The sequence below is a fragment of the Taurulus bubalis genome, assembly GCF_910589615.1.
Source record: "Taurulus bubalis genome assembly, chromosome: 7".
Taxonomy (NCBI): Eukaryota; Metazoa; Chordata; class Actinopteri; order Perciformes; family Cottidae; genus Taurulus; species Taurulus bubalis.
Genome location: NC_136595.1, coordinates 8108813 through 8132077, shown reverse-complemented (window position 1 = coordinate 8132077; position 23265 = coordinate 8108813). Strand labels below are relative to the sequence as shown.

General features: G+C 41.4%; 1 protein-coding gene across 1 annotated transcript in view; it reads left to right on the top strand.

Annotated features, from left to right (window-relative positions):
* Positions 1–4609: 4609 nt before the first annotated feature.
* ghrhrb (growth hormone releasing hormone receptor b) overlaps positions 4610–23265 on the top strand; it is a gene marked incomplete at both ends in the record, with an annotated part of 30024 nt that continues 11368 nt past the window's right edge. Inside the window, 3 exons of the mRNA XM_079221523.1 lie at positions 4610–4711; positions 13169–13277; positions 21510–21617. Coding sequence (XP_079077649.1) covers positions 4610–4711; positions 13169–13277; positions 21510–21617 — 319 coding nt within the window. The remainder of the gene's footprint in view (positions 4712–13168; positions 13278–21509; positions 21618–23265) is intronic.

Sequence of the window (23265 nt, the reverse complement as noted above, 5' to 3'; positions counted from 1 at the left end):
AAATTAATATGAAGTATTAAACGTTACATAATAATGACTCCTGTTGTGTTATCATTCAAATCATCTTTACACAATGTCTCCTCGGGAATTCCAGCTTCCAGTCTGAAGGTTACCGCGTCCTGTGTGTCAATGAAACGTGCGTCAAAGGCGCCATCGAGAGCAGCGATCTCTCTGTCAGACGTCAGGAGGACGGGGACACACGTCATGACGCACACATACAGTATAGTGGATGGACATTTTATGGGCTCTTTTTGTGAAAGAAGGGGAGAAAGTTACCCATATATTGGGAGTCAAATGGACATTCCCATCTAAATAAACGTAGCAAGACGGTCGGAGCGTGCTAACTAAACCGATTTGCTGCAAAATCTCAACTCAGTGAGTTCGCTACTTGCTTGTTTGCTTGAATGATTAAAACGAGCAGCAGAATAACATTACAAAGCATAAATAACCAGTAAATGAGCCAAATTGAAAAGCTAATTCTAATAATGATTTAGTAGTAGTCTAATGACCACACGCTTCTATGGTATATTTGGTTCTTTAGGATACAGCTGTAATCCTGCCTGCTTGTCAACACAGTGTAGCTCAGTATTGATTCTCTGAGCTCATCATCCGGCTACAGCTGGTCACACTCTGACTTTTGTGGCCGCAGACAACCAAAGATGTTTTTTCTCCTCCATCATAAACAAACAATGTTTTTTGTTTGTAGAAAAGGAAACAGTTCCGGATGAATCCGGTGCTTTCTGGAGTAGCAGCGTGCACTGCTGTCTGTCATACTGTCTTTTCAATTCATTTTTAATTATCACGTGTCGTAAATGAGAAAAACATACACCTAGCGGCTTTAGTAAGATGAATACATCGACTAAAACAATTGTCAAACATTATCTGTGCGCACTGCCAAAAGAGAAATACAAGAAAGTCAAATTTGTTTTTTAATCTTTTATCCTTAAAGATACATAATCTTGTCAAGCACCATATGCACTGATCGTGATGTGTCTTAGTGAGGTGTGCTGATGAAATGTAATCAACCAATTATGTAGCCCTGTAAAGAAATCAATGCCGAAGGTAACATTTCTGTTTTCAGTGATGGACAGTGCTGCTGACAAGGCAAGACCGAGAGCAGCTACTTAGCTAAATCCATACCATAATGACTGAAAGGGACACAGAATAACTTCTCCGCTCCATGGCGCTCCATCAGATAAGAGTAGTGATGAAATCCCAGAGGGGAGGAGTTGATACGTGACACATCTGTTCCATCAATTCCTGTTTAGAGTCCAGAGCCTCACTGCGTCTCCGTGGGATGTCTGGGGACACGCAGCTGCAAACAGCAGGTGACCAGCAATGACCGCACACACACACACACACACACACACACACACACACACACACACACACACACACACACTGTACAGAGGAAATCATGTTTGAAAGCCATCAATCCACAAAGGAACCAATTTGGCCAAACAGAAAAGAGGTCAGCAGCAAGGGGTCCAGGTCAAAGGTCAGAGATGTCTGTTGACGGCACATTTGATTTCTTTACTCTTTATTTTTCATTGTAACACTTTTTCTTTATTCCTATTCATCCTGTTCCATTGGACATAGTGAGTCTTCTTTATCTTTATGTCCATATTAAAGGTGCGCTTTGGATTTTTTTTGTAAACCAATGAAAGTTATGTTTAAATTAGTTATGATAATGAGTTAAAGGTCCAACTAACTACATTTTCTTCTTTATAAAACATTCGCAAAATGGATTTTTTGTTGTTAGCTGACATCCATGTTTACATGCGTGCAGTCTTCTTCCTCCGAGCCTTCGCTGGTGCACTTCTGCATTTCTTATTTCTTGGCAGACTCCCCTCACCTGTAGATCGGTGGACTGGCGGGCATCACATGCTCTACACGGAACCAGAAGCAAAACTAGGACACGCTCCACAATAAATATTGATATAGCACCAGAGGTCAAGACTACACAGGATACTGTTAAATTATATTAAAAAATAAAGATATTTATTTTTGCCAAGATTAGCCGAATCCTGGATTTGGAGATGAAACTGTCAGTTATAGTCACTAACTGCATGTGCAAACCATGTGTGTTTATAACTGCTGATGGTACAGTAGGAAGCCACTGTACTGTACAAGTGTTTTTATTTTTGTATTATTATTTTCAAAAATATAATTAAATCAGCTTTTTCTTTTAGTGTGAAACATTTCTAGTACAATATAACTATTCATGAGAAATAGTAGATACACAAATCTGCACAAAATCTTCTCCCTCGGGTTGTTTTGGTGTTTTCAGGCTGTTTGTGTTAATGATACTGCCTTGCATACAGCGTTATGTTTTGTACACATCTCTTCAACAAATCTCCGGTGGGTTTTTCTGTTTTGTTCATAATGGAAAAATAAAATGTTGTCGTCGAAAGAGACAATTAACTGGGACATCAGATGTGGAGAATAACAGAAAGGAGGACAGTTTGTCCTCAAGTGAAGGATTCAGAAACATCATTACGTACACACACACACACACACACACACACACACACACACACACACACTTATACTTGAAGATGTTGAACATTGATTTCCTGGAGGTTTATCCTATAGCCTTGACAGAATCACAACTTTAAGCTCAAAGGTCCTCTATATAGGGAACACAGAGAAGCCGTAATATTATTCATTGGGCACCGGTCGTGTGTTTGTTTCTGCGACATGATGAATACACAGCACACACATAAAACCACATCATTGTTCTGAGTCTGGGTCGGGCTCCAGAATGCAGCCCGACAATATTCATGAACACAATCGTAAACTAATGTAATATATGCAGCCTAATCCCTTTATTAGAGCCACCCCCACTCACAGGTGATGCTCGCTGCAGGAAAGTCTTTGTTGGTGGTCTGCAGGAAAAGTCAAAGGCACAGTCTGTCATCGATTGACCTCTGGAAGGTACAAGGTGGCTCCAACACACACACACACACACACACACACACACACACACACACACACACACACACACATACACACACTGCTGCTCTGTTGGCTGCTGTCAACCTGCACTGTTTATGTTTATTCTAATTGTGTATCTGAAGTGCCCTAACTACAAGGACAGGGCTACTGTGCCACAGGACAAAACACACACACACACACACACACACACACACACACACACACACACACACACACACACACACACACACACACTAAAGTAAATGTCATCTCGTCTGTTTGATATGTGGCCTGCAAACGGCCTGAATGGACTCAGTCGCTGTCGTGTTTACACGGCACAAGAGAAAACAAAGCCACACCGAGTATCATCCATCAGTTGGTCAACATTCATCGCAACCTCACTCCCGACTTGTCAAATACCGAGGCTTGGACAGTGCCTCTCAGCTTCAAACTATGATGCTCGAGGTTCTCTCTTTCATATCAGCTTGTGGATGTGTCAGTCTGCATTCATTACATGCAAAGCGTCTTTTATAAATAATCTTCCATCTTCACAGGATGTTAGAGGGGTTAGAAGGTGTGGTGACCAACCGTCATGATCATACCAAGCCTCCAGGAAGAGCACCAGGCTTAAAGGAAACACTTTAGTGCACTTGCTCATGGGCCAGAAGATCTGGATAATTTTACACTCCGAAGTCTAACTTTCTTGACTTCATGTGCCACTGAGCGACTTTCATAGAACTGATGAGGGCGCCGCCTCCTCCAACGCTGAATCCAGTTCTGTTTATACATCCATGGGTCATACCGGACCAAGAATACGCTGCAGGGCTTTAAAACAAAGACGTGTGTTTGATTGAACCATGTGTTTCACTTGTTATGGTATATTTACTTACACAAAATGACCCTTTTCAGTGTAAACTGTCAGCTAATATAATATATGCATATTCTTGTGAATAAACTGAAAATGGGTCCCTTTTTCATCTTTATCAATTTAATTTTGTGAGAGAAATCTGCCACAGAGCTATACAAATGTATTTACATGAAACCATATAGTTTGGTCTTTCATTATTGACTTAGAATCAGCAGTTTGACTCAAAGTTCATCTACTAAAATGTTTCTGGAGCTTCATTAAATGGTGGTTCTTATGTTTATTTAAGCCTCTGATATTGTGATATCGTTGCTTTTAAAAAGAAGTAGAGCAAAGATGTAGGATAACCGACATTTTGATATATATTATACAGAGACAGCCTATCTGTGATGTATGTCACACAGGATATACACTACTGTTCAGTGGGTCTATGTATAAGCTCTATGAGTGAGTGCGCATGCAGGTAAAGACCGAGTCCACGTCCTGTCCTCTCGCGCGTGTCCTCGCGCCGCTCTGCGCCGCCGCAGCGTCTGTGCGCTCCGCTCCGTCTGTGCCTTTTCAGGGAGGAGCGCACCTCGTGTGGCTCAGTCTCCTCCGCGCGTAATGCAGACCCTCTCCTGCACCGGACACCGGAGAGACAGCCGCCAACACTCACATCGGGAAACGGCCACCAAGCGTCTCACTTCACGGATTGTTGGATTTAAGTCAATTCTTCGATTTTAAAAAGACTGATATCATCCGTGGACATATTTTCACTTATTTTCCACTTTTTGCGCGTATAGTTTTCAAAGTGAACACGCCTGAAGCATGTTATTGCACAGTGGGTTTCTCTCTGGATGCTCGTGGCTCAGATGGATGGCCACATTGCTTCACGTGGTTCTGTTCTTGCAGCCGCTGGTGTGGGAGACGGTGAGTCCACGCGCAACACGCAGTTAACCTCACGGGTCCTCGGGTTCGGTGATGAGGTGGAGGTTTGAGTTCATTTTTGAAGTATATATATATATATATACATATATTTTCCTTTTCCGCACGTGCACAAAACACAGCATTACGTGTTGCTGGTAATCGTAAAGGTCTGGCATGATCTCCAGGTTTCATTTTGTCACGTCCATACAAGTTAAAAGATTCTATACCCTGGTGAGTAAGTTTGGTGAAATCATGATGCCTACTTTCACTATTGTGTGCTTGTTAGTTCATTTCTGTATTTGTTTATTTACTTGTTATTTTCTTCTTTCTTGTGTTGTATTTGTATTACTTAGAAACACATGTCTCTCCCCAGTCACTTTGTAAATGTGTCATGTTTAATGGAGGGTCATAGAAGGGAGGAACATGTCAGATATATTTTATGACTGTTGTAATTTTAGGGTCATGATAAGTTTTTAAACCATTTCTGTTTACGTTTAGATTCCTATCTTTGATTAGGTTGCTGATTTAAAGTTATATATAGGTTGTTGCACATTTAAACCAAGTTCAAACCAACACATATTTTCTCCTAAACACAAATAGTGCAGCCGAGGAGGTGTTTTCTGCACATATCCACCTGCTCCTGTTGTCTGATGCGTCTGAATTGAATTCAGATCATTATAATCAGATTTATTTTTCTTGGGTTGGGATTTCACTATCAAAGTTCCATTTTAACCCCAATATTGGCTATTCTGTATCGTGGTTTGACATTCTAGAAACACACACATATATAGGCGTACTTAAAACAAAAATTCAATAAATAAAAAGAAAAGAACAAGTGATGTCTCCTGTGACTCCTTTAACACTGGACACTCACTTGACTCTGCTTTGGCTCCAGACAACATCGGCAAAGAGAAAGCATTAATATTTTCTGTCTGCATATGCACACAATGCAGACAAGTACAGGTGAAGAATTCCATTTCATCCTTATTTGAACTTGGATTTAAAGCCACCAAGGAGGCTTTTCTACTCCATCTACCGTGCTCACCTGAGGCTTCATCAGAGTCTACATTGCGATGGAGGATTTGGTCTGGTGACGTCTCTTTCCTGGTTTTTAAGGCTGTCAATGGCCCTTCAGTTAAAGAGTACTGCACGTTTGACATATTTTTAAAAGGACAAACCACTGAGGTTAGCGTCACATTGGTTCCCTCGACAAAAGCCAATGTGATGTTTCCCTTGGATACTAGAATATTGCAGAAAATGTCATGATACGTACACACATTTTGTGAAGCTAGATAATCTTTACAAATGAGCAACACAGAGTAAAAAGCCAACATTAAACAAACAACACAGTCGCATGAGCACTGGTAACACAACGAGGCTGTGAAGCCGGAGTATTAGCGTGATGATGTTTACTGGTCTTATTTAGCCAGGTTAGGTTATTTACTTACATATTTTCTATCATAGAACAAAAGGTGTACATCTCTTAAGCCTGTGTTAACCACAGATCATATTTCAGATCTTATTTCCGGGTTTTAGGACTGATTCCTGCAGCTTTCTAGTCGCTCCGTCCTCTACAGCCTGTGAAGATGCTCGCATGATCCTCTGCCTTTTCATTATAGATAATGGTTCTACTGGTGACAGCAGAATGGACGTCTAATGTCACTTATTGAACTTCCGGATCACTATAATTGCCTCTTAAGTCAATAATTCTCAAAAACAGGTTTGCCAATTGCAAATTCATTACCTGACATAACATTATTATGTGTGTCCAATGCAGCCACAACAGGAGATCACATTTAAAAAACAGATAAAGAAAAATTATCTGGACAAACATGGATGAGCTTGTGTAGTGTATTTAGTTTACTTAAAGGAGGCAGGGCATATATACTGGAAATATATATATTTCCTTATACATTGTCAGTGTGTATTACATCTTACACAAACTTAGATGGTGGTTTGCATTCACTGTTTTTGACAATGTAGTGCGATGGCTTTGAAGACAGCAATATAACTGCTTGAGTTACCCGTAGAAAAGAGCCGTCTGATGAAAGGTATCATCTAAATATAGCTGACATTTAAACTGATATTGATTTTTTTTAAGTGGGCCATTTTCTAGGGGACAAAAACTTGTTTTTCAGCTGCTTCTGTCCACAGCCACATTTAAAACATTACTTAAAGTAACAGATTTCTATTGGCCTTAATGGACGGCCATACACGCTGTAAACACAACATTGACACAATATGATCTCACAAAGTTGTTGCAAATAGTTTCCTAGTTACGCATCCAGTGACAGAGGGCAACACTAACCCTCAATTGACGCTGTGTTTCATCCTGATGAATGTAAGTCCAATAGTCACTCTCTTTTTAGCACCGTTTTGGTCTCAAGCGGTCGTTTGGTGCTCGGCAGGTAATGCGTACAGCGAGTTGTTGATGCTTTTTCGCTGGAAACATTGCCCACTGTGGCTGATGTTAGGGTTGACGAGAGACTGAAACAAAACATAAGATGGTAGGTCGTAAAAACCCAAACAATTAACATAAAGAAACTAAAATATCCAATAAAGTAGAGAGTCGGTGCTAATTCTCTGCCGGTTTGGTACTACGATCAACACATATCCCTTTACACATCCCCATTTAAATCATTGCTATGTATAATTATTAAGTGGTTCAGCCTTAAATGTTTTCCTGAGAGGTTTTAGGCCTCTCTTAGCCCAAAGGTGTTGTCTATTCATGAGTGGGTATGCATATTTCAAACTTTTAAGTATATTTGGATTTCTAAATGTGGCATAAGGAAGGACATGCATTTAGCAAGGACACACACACAATGCATTTCTCCAAAACAATCAAACCATATAGTTGTAATATATGGTGTAATATACTACAGCAGCCTTTTGCTGTTGTAGTTGGTGGAGCTACTTTTTTAGATACTGTTGGGTAGTTTAATTCATAGCAATACATCATCAGTCATAAACTCAACATACGTGTTGTATGATCTCAGTATACCTTTGCCCTAATATCAAATGTCTCCAGCCTGAGGCAAGTTGTGCTTCTACCTCAAAAGCAAGTCGTACAACCTTAGAATAATTTCTAAAGGCCACAGGTAACAAGTGCAGAGAGGTCAACATGGAGGAAATGTGCTCCAGTTAGAGAATGTTATTTTATTTTTGGGGTGATTAGCGAGTGACAGTATTTCAGCTGCTGCAATCAAAGACAGGAAGGGTTTGTGTGTCCGGAAATGAAGTGATGCTATTTTAGAGATGCCCGCTAGCTGACAGATGGCAGACTTTGTTTTGTTGCTAAAATATTTACAACTCGGGGCCTTTTTTTTTGAGTCTGCTGGTTGCAAACCAGCATGTCCAAACCCTTCTGATGGGTCACAAGATCAATGTGATGAACCAAGATTTGATTAATGCCATAGGAAAGGCAGAAACATTATGCTTATTCCTACATTTATTATTATTTTGTTCCTCTAATCTTTAAAATATATTCAAATGACACAATGGAAAAACTACGATTTGGGAGGACTGCTTTTTATCTATTTAGGTACAGCAGTGCTTTGAGCTAATTGCTAACGTCAGCATGCTAACATGCTCACAATGACAATGCTAACATGTTGATTTACTAGCAGGTGTAACGTTGACCATGTTCACCATCTTAATTCAGCATATCAGCATGCTAGCATTTGCCAACTAGCCCTAATCTTCAAGTAGCCTACAGCTGATGATGATGGTCATGTCATTAGTTTTGTAGAAACTTGGTCATAAAATGATTGAACAGACTGAAATGTTGACAAGATGATGGTGCAAGGGAAAATCTGACGATCTTTAAAGATTGTATAATTCACCTTCAGGGGAACATGAATGTCTGCCTCCCAGTATACCAGTAGGGCCAATAGTGAGAGGCATTTCATTCAACACCACATAATGGCAACATAATTGAGGCGCTAAAGTCAGGAGAATAAGATAAGATCAAATAAGATAATCCTTTTTTTGTCCCGCAGTGGGGAAATTACAGGATTGACTGACGTCATAAGAATTCATCCTCTGGGAACCATGAATGTTTGTGTAAAGATGTTGCGCCAACCAGATGGATGCAAGTACAGAGTATAAAGCAAATTAATATTTGTTTCCCCCAAAATGTCAAACTATTCCTTTAAAGTCTGTAAGACAGGGTGTGAGCTAGAGGAGAGGTCTGATGGGTTCAATATACTGCTGTATCATCAGCATAAAAATTAAAATGAAAATTGCAAATCACTTGACCTGGAGGTCAGATGAAATTGAAAACATCAAAAGGGCCAATAATACACACACGCACACACACACACACACACACACACACACACACACACACACACACACACACACACACACACACACACACACACACACACACCCTCTCTCTCTAATTACATAAGAGACCTGGTGATTACCTGTACTGTGAAATTCTGAATGGAAGTGATGGCTCCTCGGTAAAGGTTGTCGGAGGCTATCGGCGTCCCTGCAATAATGACCCGCTTAAGACAGTGATTTAATTAAAATTACATTGCAGTCACATAAACTGCTGCCATTTTGGATTGAAGGTTGCAATAATTGAAGTGCATGCTCAAATGGCACTCCAGCTCTCTCTCACACACACACACACATACACACTTTTTACAGATTTTATGATTCTATGAAACAAGGAAATCGTGCCGGGCTCTGCACCTCATCATATCAATTCCACCAGATTCTCTGCACGTCACTAAACTGCAAAAAAAAGACTTTCGCAAGACAGCATAATCATGCTACTATCTTGCTTGTATGAAGGAGGTTTGCTCCATAAACCTGCATTACAGATATGACTGCGCTGTCTTTTATACGCTGCCAGATCGAGCAGCTCAGCTACACAATCAATGCTGTAGGTAAAAGCTAATAATGATGGCGGTGTTTATGGGCCACCCAGTTTGAATAAATTGTTAAAATATTTAACCTTTTCTTAGGGAATGTGCTCATGTACAGCTTGGTGTTTAGGGGACATCGTGGGTTTATCCGATAATCCTTGAAATACTAAATAACAGAACCTAATTTAGAGTTGTCGGAAAATAAGGAGGATATTCATTCCATCATTCATGTCGCTCTTACAGTTTCATCCAAGCATGTTCAGTCTGTGTTATATACAGAACTGACAGGGTTCTCTGTCAAACAGCCTGGATTTACTGTCAAAGGAAGTGCATCCCAAACTGAGAGTCGGAACCTACAAAAGGGCTTGAAAGATAAGACACAAAACAATTCTCCTCCTCAAAATGATGATTATTTTCAAGTGTTTTAGTAGCCTGAAGCTCACTGCACCTGGGATGCAGGACAAAACCCTCATTCTTTTGTGTCAAAGTCCTGCGTTTTTTTTTTCTTACAACTTCTGTGCAATACAAGATCAAACGAACATAAAAATAATCTGCGCAGTAATTATCTTTCCTTCAGAACCTTTTCAGCAGCCAGGTCTGAGGTGGGGACGGGATTGTTTTTTTCGAGACGGGACTGAAATGATTGGGCCATTTCTCTCTCTCAGCAACACAGAGAGAGAGAGAGATGCTCACTTCTATAACCAGCAGGCTGGACTGTTGTAACGCTCTTCCTTCTGGTCTAGGAAGAATACAATGATCCAGCTGCAATAAACTCCAAATTCGGCCGCCAGTGTATTAACTAAGACCAAAAGGAGAGCACATATATCAATACAATATTTACACTGGTAAGCTGTTTGTTTTTTCGTATTGATTTTAAAGTTCTTTTATTAGTTTATAAGGCGCTTTGCATGAGCCTTCATCCCAGAAAGGCTTTTAGTTTATGAACCAGCAAGGCCCCTCAGATCCTCCGGCTCTTCTCCTTTTTAAAGAAGAACAAACACATTTGTTGACGCTGCTTTTAGCCGTTGTGCTCCAAGCCGATGTAACATCCTTCAGAGGAGCCGAGAGGGGCTGAAAATATTGATATGTTCAAGTAGCAACTAGAAACCCATCTATTCAGTTTTGCTTATATGTAGTGTTTCATAATTTGATGGGATTTGTTATTATTGCTTATTATCATATTTGTATACTATAGGTTTAGTATTTATATTATTTACACGTATTTAAACCTGCTCTAATTTGACTTTTATTAAAAATGTACTGTTTTACCATGATCAATTCATTCACTGTTGTGTTTACATTTTTTTTTTTTACAAAAATCTGAATTTAATTTAGAGTACAGTAGTCTCTTCAACTTCTCTCCATTTCCGTCTTGTCAATCATTTCTAGAGCACTTTGAATTGATTAATTGATTGATATAAGACAGAGGGACACTTATACTTAGAGTTTAATTTGATCAAATAACTATGTCTTTATGCTTAGTTTTAACTCAGAGTAGAGACTCCCAGCACACACACACACACACACACACACACACACACACACACACACACACACACACACACACACACACACACACACACACACACACACACCAACATATAATGAAAAACAACTTGACAGCTGTAGGGTAAGATGTCCTGCAACGGCTCAGCAGCTGTTGACTGCTCGATAGCAATGAGCGTCTTCCTCTCGTGTTAATCCTGGACACTACAGAGTTGTCAGAAGATGAGGTCAAAGGTCACGTTCACCTGCGGTGTCTCCAGCTGTCCAACTGGCAGGTGGTCTCCCAGTTATGGTTCACACATTTCATACAAACAACATGAATCAGAGAAATCAATAAAACAAATTTCAAGCAATTAAAGGGATTATTTCTTATTTGGCAGCATACAAGATCAATTCTGTGACATGATGGCGCATAATTGATTTGACCGCAGGGTGGAGACGCTGCGGGAATCTTTATTTTCTTGGCATATTAATTATACATATAATCTTGTCAATATGGATCTGCAGGTTTCTGTCCTTCTTCCTCTTCATGTTCAGAAGGCGTAAAAAGAAATGCAGGGCGTAGGATCCTTGACAGTAGATGTCAAGGCTTTAAGAGTACATTGTTGAACTCCCATGTTGCAGCTGTCAGGGGTGCAGATTACTGTACGGAGGTTCATCACTGCAAGAGAACCACCAACTTCCACTGGGTTGTCAAGTGGAGAGAGATGTAGAGCAACGACATGTATTCAACAAGGATTAGATTATACTCATATCAGCTTTAAGTGCAAAGATTTATAGATTGATAGCCTCATAATCGACTTTCAAACACTTCTTACTTGTTAAATAATATTGAGTTCAAAGGGTATTATACCGTTTTCTTTAAATGTCACAATGTCACTGCAGACATGTTTGTGCCAGTGAACAATCCTCCATCTGTTTTTGCTCATGATCAGTGTTCAGAGGATCAATATAAAGCGGATATATGCAATTTATCGTGTTCAGTGTTATGTCTGAATCCCTTTTCGCCGCTTGGTTGTTTCCACAGTGTGAAGGTTTACAAACCCCTATTATGTTGAATCAGACGGATCTTTCTTCAGTAGCGTACACTGTTGTATTAGATTTTCTCTACATTAGTGTGTTTATTTTAATGTGTGAATATACAAAAATTACTAATGTTTTTGGAAAAAAACTAATGCTGCGTTCACACCAAAAGCGTTGCGAATATTTGCAACACTTTAGTCGCGTGACTTTACGCGCTCGACTTTATGTGGTTAATTTGCGTCATTCGCTTAATTCACGCTGGAGAGGGGGCGTGGCTTATCTCCGTAAAAACAGTTACCATTTCTATTTTTATGTTGTATGTCTGAAACTTTGTTTTAACGTGCTACTGCTGTCTTGGCCAGGACACTCTTGTAAAGGAGATTTTTAATCTCAATGAGGCTTTTCCTGGTTAAATAAATACAAATAAAAAAAATTAAAAATGTCTGCCACCCACCATTGAAATAACTACTAGTTCTGCTTTATTCTGGTTCATAATATTATTATTATTATATAGCCGCACACAGCTCCGACTCCTCCAGGACTGTGTCTGAATGAAGCCGCTTCCAGCGCAACTTCAGGCGCACCAGCAGCAGTTTGATTCAGGCAGGATGGCAGTGATGACGGGCGGAGCTTCTCAACACTGATTGGCTTTCGCAACTCAACGTTGGAAAATGTCAACTCGCGCGAATGAGGCGAATTTTTTCGTCATTTGCGTTGTTCGCAACCATTCGCGTCTGTGCATTGGCTTTGCATGCAATCTACTCGCGAGGAAAATTTGCAACGCTTTTGGTGTGAACGCAGCATAAGACACAGAGCTCAAAGAGGACGAGTGTATTGAACAGCTTGCTCTATGATTAACATTTTTTATTTGTTCATGAATCTCAGCTTGACACAAATATTGCCTGTTTTACACCTGTGTTATACATATTAAAAAGTCTTTATGGTTTTGGTTTACATAGTTATGTTTCAATATTGTCATTATGTTGTGGGTATTTTGGTGTAATTGTACCAATATTGTGTTTCATTGTGTAACTCTGGCGCTCTCTCTCCTTAGACAGAGGCCATCCACCCAGACTGCGCCCTGGTGGTTCAGCACATGAAGGCTCAGGAGGAATGTTACCAGATCCTCAAACAGGAGGAGAGCAACCACTCCTCCAGGACAGGTCTGTGTGTTTTCATCACGTTGCTTTACGCACACACACACACACACACACACTTGCATAGTGGGGACTGGTGCTCCATCTGGGGTCTAACATCAGGTCCCCACAAAGATTTATAACCGTCTCTATTCCTAAGGCTTGGTTTTAGAGGTAAGATTAGAATGAAGCTTTGGCGAAGGTTAGGGTATGGGCTGTGTTTGGATCTATAGTGGTTATGGAGAAGGTCACCCGAGAATTATAGTAAGTCAATAGCGTCCTTACAAAACAAAGACACCAAGAAGGTGTGTATACAGAAGAATCCTTTTGCTCTGTTTACTTGAGGTTTTTTTAGGGTGTTTTAATTTGATATAGCTAGATGTGCTTTGAATTGACTGACAAAAATGCTGAAAATTAAAACTATCATCTCTGGTGAAATAAACGTCCTCAGAGTTGCCTCGCTGAGAGTCTCACAAAGCCCAAAACCAACAATGAGTTGATTCTTGTGTGTGTGAATGCAAAGTCGGATCTATCTTCTTCCTCCTTGCCATGGAGCTCTATTGTTGTCCAGAAACTACTAAAAACACATCAGTGTTGCACTGGGTGATGTTACCAGTGTACAATTGTCTTGTTTGAGTTACATTTGATTTAATGTGTCTATACAACTCATACCCACAAAATATATTATTCAAATCGAGATCAATTTATTTTGCCACTGTTCTTTTCTCTAATTTACCGTAATCAGGGGTCTCAGCCCTTCTAAACTACGAGAGCTACATGAATCTGTTGTGATCCACTATTATCCCCCTTAACTTGACTAAGGACTACTTGACAACCATTCCTTTCCTCTCAAAGACAAATGGCAGACATCAGTGATGGGATTCTCATTTGAATACAAATTACTTTGATCTCCTCTTTCCCTGGGCTTTTTTTTGTATGATGCTGTTTTCAGACCAAAACCATTTCCCCATTTTTTAAAAAAATTTTTTTTATCTTAGCCGGTGCATAGCTCCTTCTGGACTTTTACTCTTGGAAAACCGCCCCCTCTGTGAAGGCAATTTTCATTTGAGGGCCATCAGACGCCCTCCTGAGTGGGCTCGACTCATGTCATGTTGTAAAATTACAGACATCCAGAACTGATTTTGACATATTCTGAGGGTTGACTTTGAAGGGAGAGTATGGCACATTACGGCTTTTACAGTGCTGCACAAATTAAAATATATCATGTGTCAAATTTAGTGTGGTTGCAGTCAGGATGCTGTTCAAATCTGACTATGTGAGCAGCTTTATATGTTTCACACATTTAAATTATACACTAGCACGAATCATTGGGGGCTGAAGTGTAACTTTTCCCATCCCCCTCCTCTTCACCTCTAGAGCAGTGCCATGAGGCGGCTTGTAGAACTCAGGATCGGTCCTCGTCTCAAGGTCACTTTTTGAAGTTGCAGTCTCGTCACGCAATCAACTGCAATTCTGCCCGTTCTCTTCTCGGTCTCAGACGAAGAGGACTCTGTATTTATTTCAAGGCCACAACTGGTGATTGTCTGATTTATTTTTCCACATCATCATTGTGATTGCCCACAGAAAACATCGGAGGAGTGCCTTTGGTTTTGTTTCATCGTAAGTGTGGGACTCTGGTCCGGTCTTGGTCCTGAGTCGGTCTCGCTCTGCCTTGGTTTTGTCATGACTTGGTCCCAGTTAAGCTGGTTTCAACCACAACACTGGTGTAAGGTAGTTAAGACCGTCCCCATTGCACACACTTATTACAGGCCCTAGTGCACACTAGTTACTTGCTATGAACTTGTTGTTTACACACACACTTTAGTTCCAAGGGAATCTAATTTAGGAAGCGTTGCTACATTCTCCTGCTGTTCTTTTAGCATGCTGCTCGTTTGGCTTGCCAGGTCTCCCTGGAAAAAGAGATTTTTAATCTCAATGGGACTTCCTGTTTAAATAAAGGTTTAAATAAATAAAAAAGATGTGCTCAGCTTGACCATATATGTCAACTTACATATTACCCAGTGTTCATTGTAGCATATCTCTATATGACAAAAATACCAATGTGTTTAAACAGGTTTTTTTTAATTGTTTCTGAGAAAATTATAATTATAATGATCAAACTGGGTATTGTTTGGTGAGAACATGGGGAGCCTTACATTTTTACAATCTATTTATGCGGTAAATAATAAATGGAGGTGAGGAGGGATCCGTGCAGTCTGCGTACTACTGTGCATCATGTAAAGCTCTCTGGAGCAAACACGGCAAGCTGCTCGATGCCTTTCTCTTTGCTGATGATTGCGTCTCTTTAATCAAAAGCACAGTGAGGACCTTCGCTTCCTGTTTTACCGAGCTTCGCGTGGCAGATCCGAAACAATCAAGGGACCTAATCAGGTGTGGAGATGCTTGGATTAAAGGCACTGATTGGTCAACCCGGCCTGGCCCTTCCTTCATCTGTGCAGCTCAGGTAGGAGGTGAGCCAGCTGAATCAAAGACTCCCGTCAGTGCCACATGAACAGCTTCAGGAGGGACCGTGTTTAATTTTCTATCTGAGCTGCTGGATTAAACCCGGAATATGAATTTCCTTTGTTTTGAAGTGTTTTCGATGTTATGAGACGGCCATTCCAGGCCGCTAGGCTTTGCTCTCGCTTCGCTCCGTCTCCCCACTTGGAAAAGGTTTGCCACGCGCTCGGCGAGACCGTCGTCTGCTCGCCCGTGAGGACTTCCTGTGCATGACACAGCTGCTGTCGCTCAGAATTAATTGCATCATTTGTCACCCTTTCCTGTGATCATTCAAAGCAAAGATGTGACAATTAGTATTTGAAGCGGCAGGTATGGAGGCCTTCACGCCCGGAATGAACGCTGACGTAAGTAGACTGAAGCACCGCTTCACTTCTCAAGTCCGCTTGTGCAAAGATTCGGTCAGGAGGTGGAAACAAGGCTTGGCTCTTTGAGGGAGCGCTGACAACATCGGAGCAGCCAAAAAGTTCTGCTGGGAGAAATAATCACTGTTATTAAACACATACAATGTTGTGTTTAACTATTATTAAACACAACATTGAACCTTTATTAAATCAACAGTGACACAAATGTTGCTCATCTTAACGGGTACGTGGTGATGGATGGAGCTGCAGCGACTGATGGCTGCTGCCTTTAATTTCTTTTGAGCTGGTCAAATGATCACAGTAAACTGTCTTACTGTTCGTTCTACTGTCATTCTATTTCCATGGTTAGCGTTGTACACCTGCATGAAAAGGATAAGATAAAATAATCCTTTATTAGTCCCACAGCATGGACATTTGCAGGATTACAGCAGCAGAGTGGATAGTGCAAACCAGTGGCGGGCCGTCTGGGCCTGCTAAGCCTTCTTTGCTGGCCTAAACAGAATCACAAACTTATAGCTATTTTATAATTACATTAAAAAAAAACATTTTTTCACTGGTGCGGGTGCGCCGCGCAGCTGATCCACTGAATGCGCAAGTACAAAACCCACGGCCCGCCACTGGTGCAAACGAACAAAGAGACATAAAACCAAGATCAAAACAAGTGTAATAAATAAATAATCACGTTTTTTTTCTTCCTTAAGTATGCACAAGAACGCCTGCTTATAGCTCTTTAGCTAAAGGTATAGTTCAAACATGCCACAGCAACATTCATTCATTGTGAGTCTCTTACAGTGACATCTGCAGGTAAAGCAGACCTCAAGTCCACATGTTTAAATGACACAAAACACGTGTTGCATCTTATTGTGGTTGTTTTGCATCTCATGGCCATTTATTTAACTTTGAAACAAGAGATGACAACAGCGACTTATTTCAGAGACTCTGGTTGCCACTACCAGCCTTTTTTTTCGGGCCCCAACCCTGTTTGTTCTCACAAATTATCCATTTGATAGCGTGCATAATATACCCATGCACATTAACTCAGCTAGTTTCTACAACGGGGGACCACATTTGAGATGTGGATTAATTGGTCAAAATCTACCAAGCCATTTCACCTGTTCTGTAAACATGAAAATCCCAATTAATTAATTTTTTTAAACATTTGTATAACTTAAGATTTCACCGCACGACTACTCCTACTCTTGATTGCCAAGCCTTGCAGCACGTTGGTTTGCTGCTACCTTAAAACATGAAAAGAGTGAGACGTTGTGGGCTTGAAAATGAGGCAAAACCGATGCATTTAGGGTACACGGTTCACCTGTAAATCTATTCAGACTAATTCATCAAGAACCCATTAGATGTGGCTAAATGTGGGACGAGCAGGTGGGTGGAATGAAAAGAGGAGGGCAAAGGGCGATTTGGCTTATGAAAGAGTGATTGGGACATTTTGAGGCTCTGTGAGGGCAGTGTGACAATAGGCTGCACATTTTGCAGGTGTTAGTGTGGTTTGTTATATTTGCCAGTAATGGATAAAAAAAAGGACAGCACCAAAATCGTTAAAATCACTCTTGCGTTCACTTGTTTGCCTTTTTCTCTTTCTCGAGCAGTCAACAACTGTCCACTGTGGAGACAGAGACCGGGCAGATGTCTCGTCTTACTTTGGGTTAATTACCTTCACACCTCCAGTCACACAGGAGACTCCATCAGATCAGAAACCAGGGAGGTCAGCGACAGAGAGAAATCAGGAATTAATGCAGGAGTGAACAGAGAGAGGGGATTAACAGTCTTGTCTGTTTTCAAAGGATACTTCCAATTAGACCCACAGTAAGCAACAGACAGCATCATTTGTGTGTGTGTGTGTGTGTGTGTGTGTGTGTCCGAGTCCACATAGCTTTCACGTTCCAGCGTTGACATTTCCACAGATCATTACACACTATGACTGCCCTGCCCTCTCTGTCTCTTTATGATCACTCGCAATCGTCATTTTCATAACTAATTACACAGACCAAATACCAGAGGTGGGAAATAACGAAGTACATTTTATTGCGGAGAGGAAAGGACATCAACATAGCGACATGAGTCATATTGATAACAGACCAATCATTTGTCAAGTCAAAATGCTACATTTTTGAAGGTTCGAGCTTCTCAAAGTTGAAGAGTTGTTTCTTTTCTGTTTTATATGACTGACTGATATGAACTGGCCGATTGCTTGACCTTCGGTATTGCTGTGTTTCTTGTCAAGTAATCGGTCAGTCTCTAGAATCGAGAGAGCTGCTCATCTAAATTGTCTCTCTTTCCATAACCGTGATAAAATGGGCAGAACTCTGAGGTCTTCATGCATTTTTTGGAGGAGAAACAACGAGTTGCTTTGTTTCAAGCGGACCTGATTGCTGCATAAAAGCATGGGAAATCACTTCTGTAGTGTAATTCATTTCTTACCGTCTCATTTGCAAGGAATGGAGAGGCCTTTCCATGCATCAAACATGATTTTTTACTTAAAGATTGGTCTCTGAGAGAATATGCAAAAGGCTCGAGGAAAGGGCAACGTGCACACGGACAACTACGTCAAAATATTGTCGTGATTCCTCCACTCTGTCTCTCAGCAGCAGCAACGAGGCAATTTACTCAATAAATATTCTCCAAAATGTAGACTGTGTTTCATCTTATTAAATCAAGGTTCCCCATTCAGCGCTGCTTGGATACTCAGTGTCAGGTGGTAGTGGGAGACTGCACAGTTTGGGTTTGAGAAGCAGGAGGTGGTTTAGACTGCTGTCTAAACAGAACATAAAACCATTTTTATGTTTCCATAATCTGTCAGGTAAACTAAACAAGCACCGCCCCGAATTCCACTCCTTCCTCCTCGTCTTCTTCGGTATTGCCGTCTCCCTCTGCTTCTCCCTTATCCCTTAATGGTGTTTATTAAAGGGTAGATGTTGTCGTACAAACATCTCAGTGGAACCTTGTGGCTGCTGTAATATTTGTACAATATTACAGCAGCAGCAGCAGCGTACATGACAAACAGAAGACGCATGTTTTATTGAACAATGAAAACGCTGCAAAGCGCACTGTGATCGGGAGAGTTGTAGCCAGGGGAGGAATAAAAAACTGAGATATGATGACCGTACAGGTGAAGAGGAACTGCGGGATATTACAGATTGACGATTGGTAAATCTAATTCTCCTTCCCGAATCTCATCTGACCCTGAGAAATGAAAAAAAGCGTGCGTCATAACTTGTTCCTGGTGTTTATTATACTGTAGATCACATTAGTGTCAGAGGGGGAAATCATTTTAAAACTGCCCAGCAACAAACACGGCACAGTTTAAAGACAGACAGGTTGGATTTTTTCCCCCCAAACAGACGATAATATAACTCGTATTAATGCTGCCTCGTATACCAGCAACGGCCGTTAGTGTGATTCACATTCTAAGCAGCTCTAACGAGGCGACATGTCTTTGTCTCACTAAAGACGCAGAGACAGCCATAGATGTTTGGGAACTCTGCAGTAATACAATATTTACACAAATGTAATCAATGTATCCTTCTGAGAAATATCTATGTAGGCTGAAAAGTGTATCAATACCCTCTGCATCCTAAAAAATAAAAATAGCAAACCTAGTCTAAATTTGTCTAAATTTGCATTTGTATAGTGTTACCACATAGCCAGCAGTGTGGGTAAACATATTAGAATGATGCAGCTGTGTAAATAATAGAAACAAAATCAACAGAGAATACAAAAGAAGAGTTTTTTTGGTTCTTTTTTGGCAGGGTTCATTGTTTGTTTTCTAATTCTGTGCCATGGGATTCTCATGCAATGATGCTGTTGAGGAACTTAACATAAGCCTGTCACACAGACCACTGATCCAAACCGGATAACTGACACTACGGAGAGGGGATTTAATGAAAGGAAGGGGGGAAAGCCTGGCATTGTGCCCAGGATACTTACCATTACAGGACAAAAAGATCCAACCAGCAATACCAGATGTGAAGCACCAGTCCATTCATCCACTCAGAGTGTCACGAGCTGTGCTTTAACGAGCATCTAATGAAGGAACTTACTGGTGTCACCTGCAGAGATCCGTCCGCACACTGGGATTCACACAAGCTCTTTTATACTTTATACTGTATACATGCCCTAATGTCTCTCCAGGCTTTGCATTACCTGGAGAGACATCAAGGCATTTACAATAACGGCCTAATAACGTGTCATTTTCAATGGGTGCAGCAGATTGAAATGTCACCAGCAGCTCGGTGTCACCGTACAAACAGCCACAGCTAAACAGCTAATATGCAATGGCGAAAAAATTCAGTTCAAAGCCCCATTTATCCAGCGAGATGTTTGTCTCATCGGAGAACCTCCAGCATCGCCAAAAGCTGTGTTTTATTATGAATGAGTGGTGGAGCGTCTCTGTGCGCTGCCGTTTTAATTGACACAGAGCCAGGCAGCTTTGATGTACGAGGCGGCGTGGCGGCAGAGTAGACGCGCTCCTCATTACTGCTCCATCTACCCCTCCTCACCCTCGCCACACCTCCCTCGATCGGAGCGACGCAGGCTGCAGGGAGAGATCGTCAGCCATGTGAGGGGAACGGCAGCGAGGATGCGTGGGCAGAGAGGAGGGCCGAGGACGGACGTCTCCAAAGGCCATCGTCTCCCCAGACTGGGGGAAACCTCCCTCGAAAGATTTCACCAGACGACTGAGTTTCTATACAAATAAACAGATTCCTAATTAGGGATGTGAGTCAGTAGTGAACCTCACCATGCACTGGAGAATTAAGGAGTTCAAGGTCAAACAAGTCACAAACTGACTGAGATGTGTGTGAGCTACATAAATATCGATATCTGTTTATAGTCAGGATTAAATCAGATCCCAAAGAAATTATGCTGCAAAATCCCCCCTCTTAACAAGTTATTTCTTTCTTTCATTTTTTTAGATTTAAACAGATCATTTCCACCTTTTTTCTGAATGAACATATTTTATGGAGTTCCTTCAAATCCAGTTTATTTTGCCTCCATTCTGGTAAAGCCCACCTTCCTTCATTTTTATGGTTAGACTTGAACATTTGAACAAGTGACATTCCTTTCACTTGTGTTAAGAAAATAAGGTTTTAGGACTAAGTAGCTGACAGAGATTTGTTGCAGTTCCAACACACAATTTCACATAATAATGTAACTAATTTATAGACACCTGATTACACACCTCTTCTCTTTCCAAAACATCTACCATTCTACATCTACAGAGACCAAATGTGTCTGACCATATTTAATACAGCACAGTCTCTTTTTACGACTCCCGCCTCCTTCACTTCCTGAACTGGGCGCTCGCCCCTCAACTAACTGGTGCAGTGATGAATGTGTGGTGAATGTTGTCTTCTCGTCCCAGGTTGTCCGACAGCGTGGGATGATATCCGCTGCTGGCACCGTGCCGACGTGGGACACGTGGTCAGCATCTCGTGTGCCAATGTCTCCCAGCTATTTGCAAACAACCAAGGTAAATATCTTCATCTCACCTTTTACATATCTGGGTGACCTTCGGCAGCACATTCAGCCACTTAGACTCGAGCGCTGATGGGGGAGGTGGGAGGTTGTCCTCTGAGCCGGTGTGCGAGTGCATTGCGAGTGTCCATGGGGCCCTGAGGCGCTGTGGAGAAATTATTAATAATCCTGCCAATAGTCATGCTGAAATAATTGTTCATCCTCCTGCTTGTGTCTCAGCTGTATTTTTCTTTCAATGATGTTGTCAGTCAAGAATCTGTTTTAATGCCATGTTGACTTTTGGGTTTGGGAAAACTGGAAAATCAAGAGATTTTTCTCAGTTTATAATTTTTTTAAAGAAGCCAAAGGCAGTTGAACTTTTCCAGTATAGTGAATTTAAGCTCAGTTCAACCATCTTTCAGTTTACAGATCAGCAAAGCAAAGAGGTTATAATTAATATCTCCTAGGAGCAGTTTCACGCTCCCACTGAGTGATTCATGTGTGTCTGGACGTTTTTCTACACGGTCACATGGACCCGTCTCCTGTGTGAGAGTGTGCGGCTCCACTCACTGTTTACACGACCCCCCACCGTCCTCAGACCCCGGTCCCATCCAGCTGGCTGGTCGAAAGAAAACAAAACACGCTCAGAATGTCTCATGCAGTATCACATGGTTGACAGAGAGATACAGACTGAGATGGGAGAAATATGTGTTTCTGGACATCTGGGAGACGGACGATGACAGAAAAATCTGACAAGCCGTACAAGTCGAGCCTACATTTGTAGATAGCCTGACCGCCTGCAGAACTTCAGACTATTATTAAACCTTTTATGGTTATGTTCAGGCTCTCACAGCAATTGTTTAGGGTGAGAGACAGATCATGTTCTGGTTTAATCAGGCGGCAACCTCCAGGTCTGAAAAGTGAAGCTAATGCGGAAGTGCCTCCAATTTAGGGGCCAATTATCTGATTGCAAATAAAAGTCTGATTGTATAAAAGTCTATTAGGATATGATCCTACTACTTGATTTATAACCTCAGTAAAGATTGTAAATATGAGTTTATGGTCTCAATCGCTAGTTTAAACTTTCTGTCCTCCCACACATATTATATGTACTATTACACTTTTAGTAAAGCACCCTGATGAAGTCCCCGTGTTAAAACACAGTGGTTGAAGTCCAGACTCTTCCAGCATGTAAATCAGTGTTGGTGAATTACCTTTCACAGAAGAGTCGGCAGCGGCAGAGACTACGGGCAGCATGGGCTTATATGTGGGATGCTGGATGTAGAAACAACAGATTTCCAGCAGCAGTGTAAATGAAAGACAGCACAAAGCAGAGAAGAAGAAAACACTCACAGCAGTGAAAGTTAGTGTATACTTCAGGAGGATCAGGAGGCGGAGGTTGCCGTTGATGACCTCATAACTCAGTTGGAGTGGGTTCCTGGACCCCACTGGATTTCCTCCTCCACAGACGCCCGGATAAGTCAAGCGCTGTGGCGGTGCGGCTAGATGCAGCCTATCCAACTGGATGCTGCATGCGGTTGAAAATAATGAATTGGAAAATCAAAGAGTTCACTGTAAGAGCCAAGAGCATGAGGAAGGAATTGGCGCGGCTTGTTAAGCGAGGCTGTTGGAGCATCAGCGCCCTCCCCCGAGCCTCGACCTCC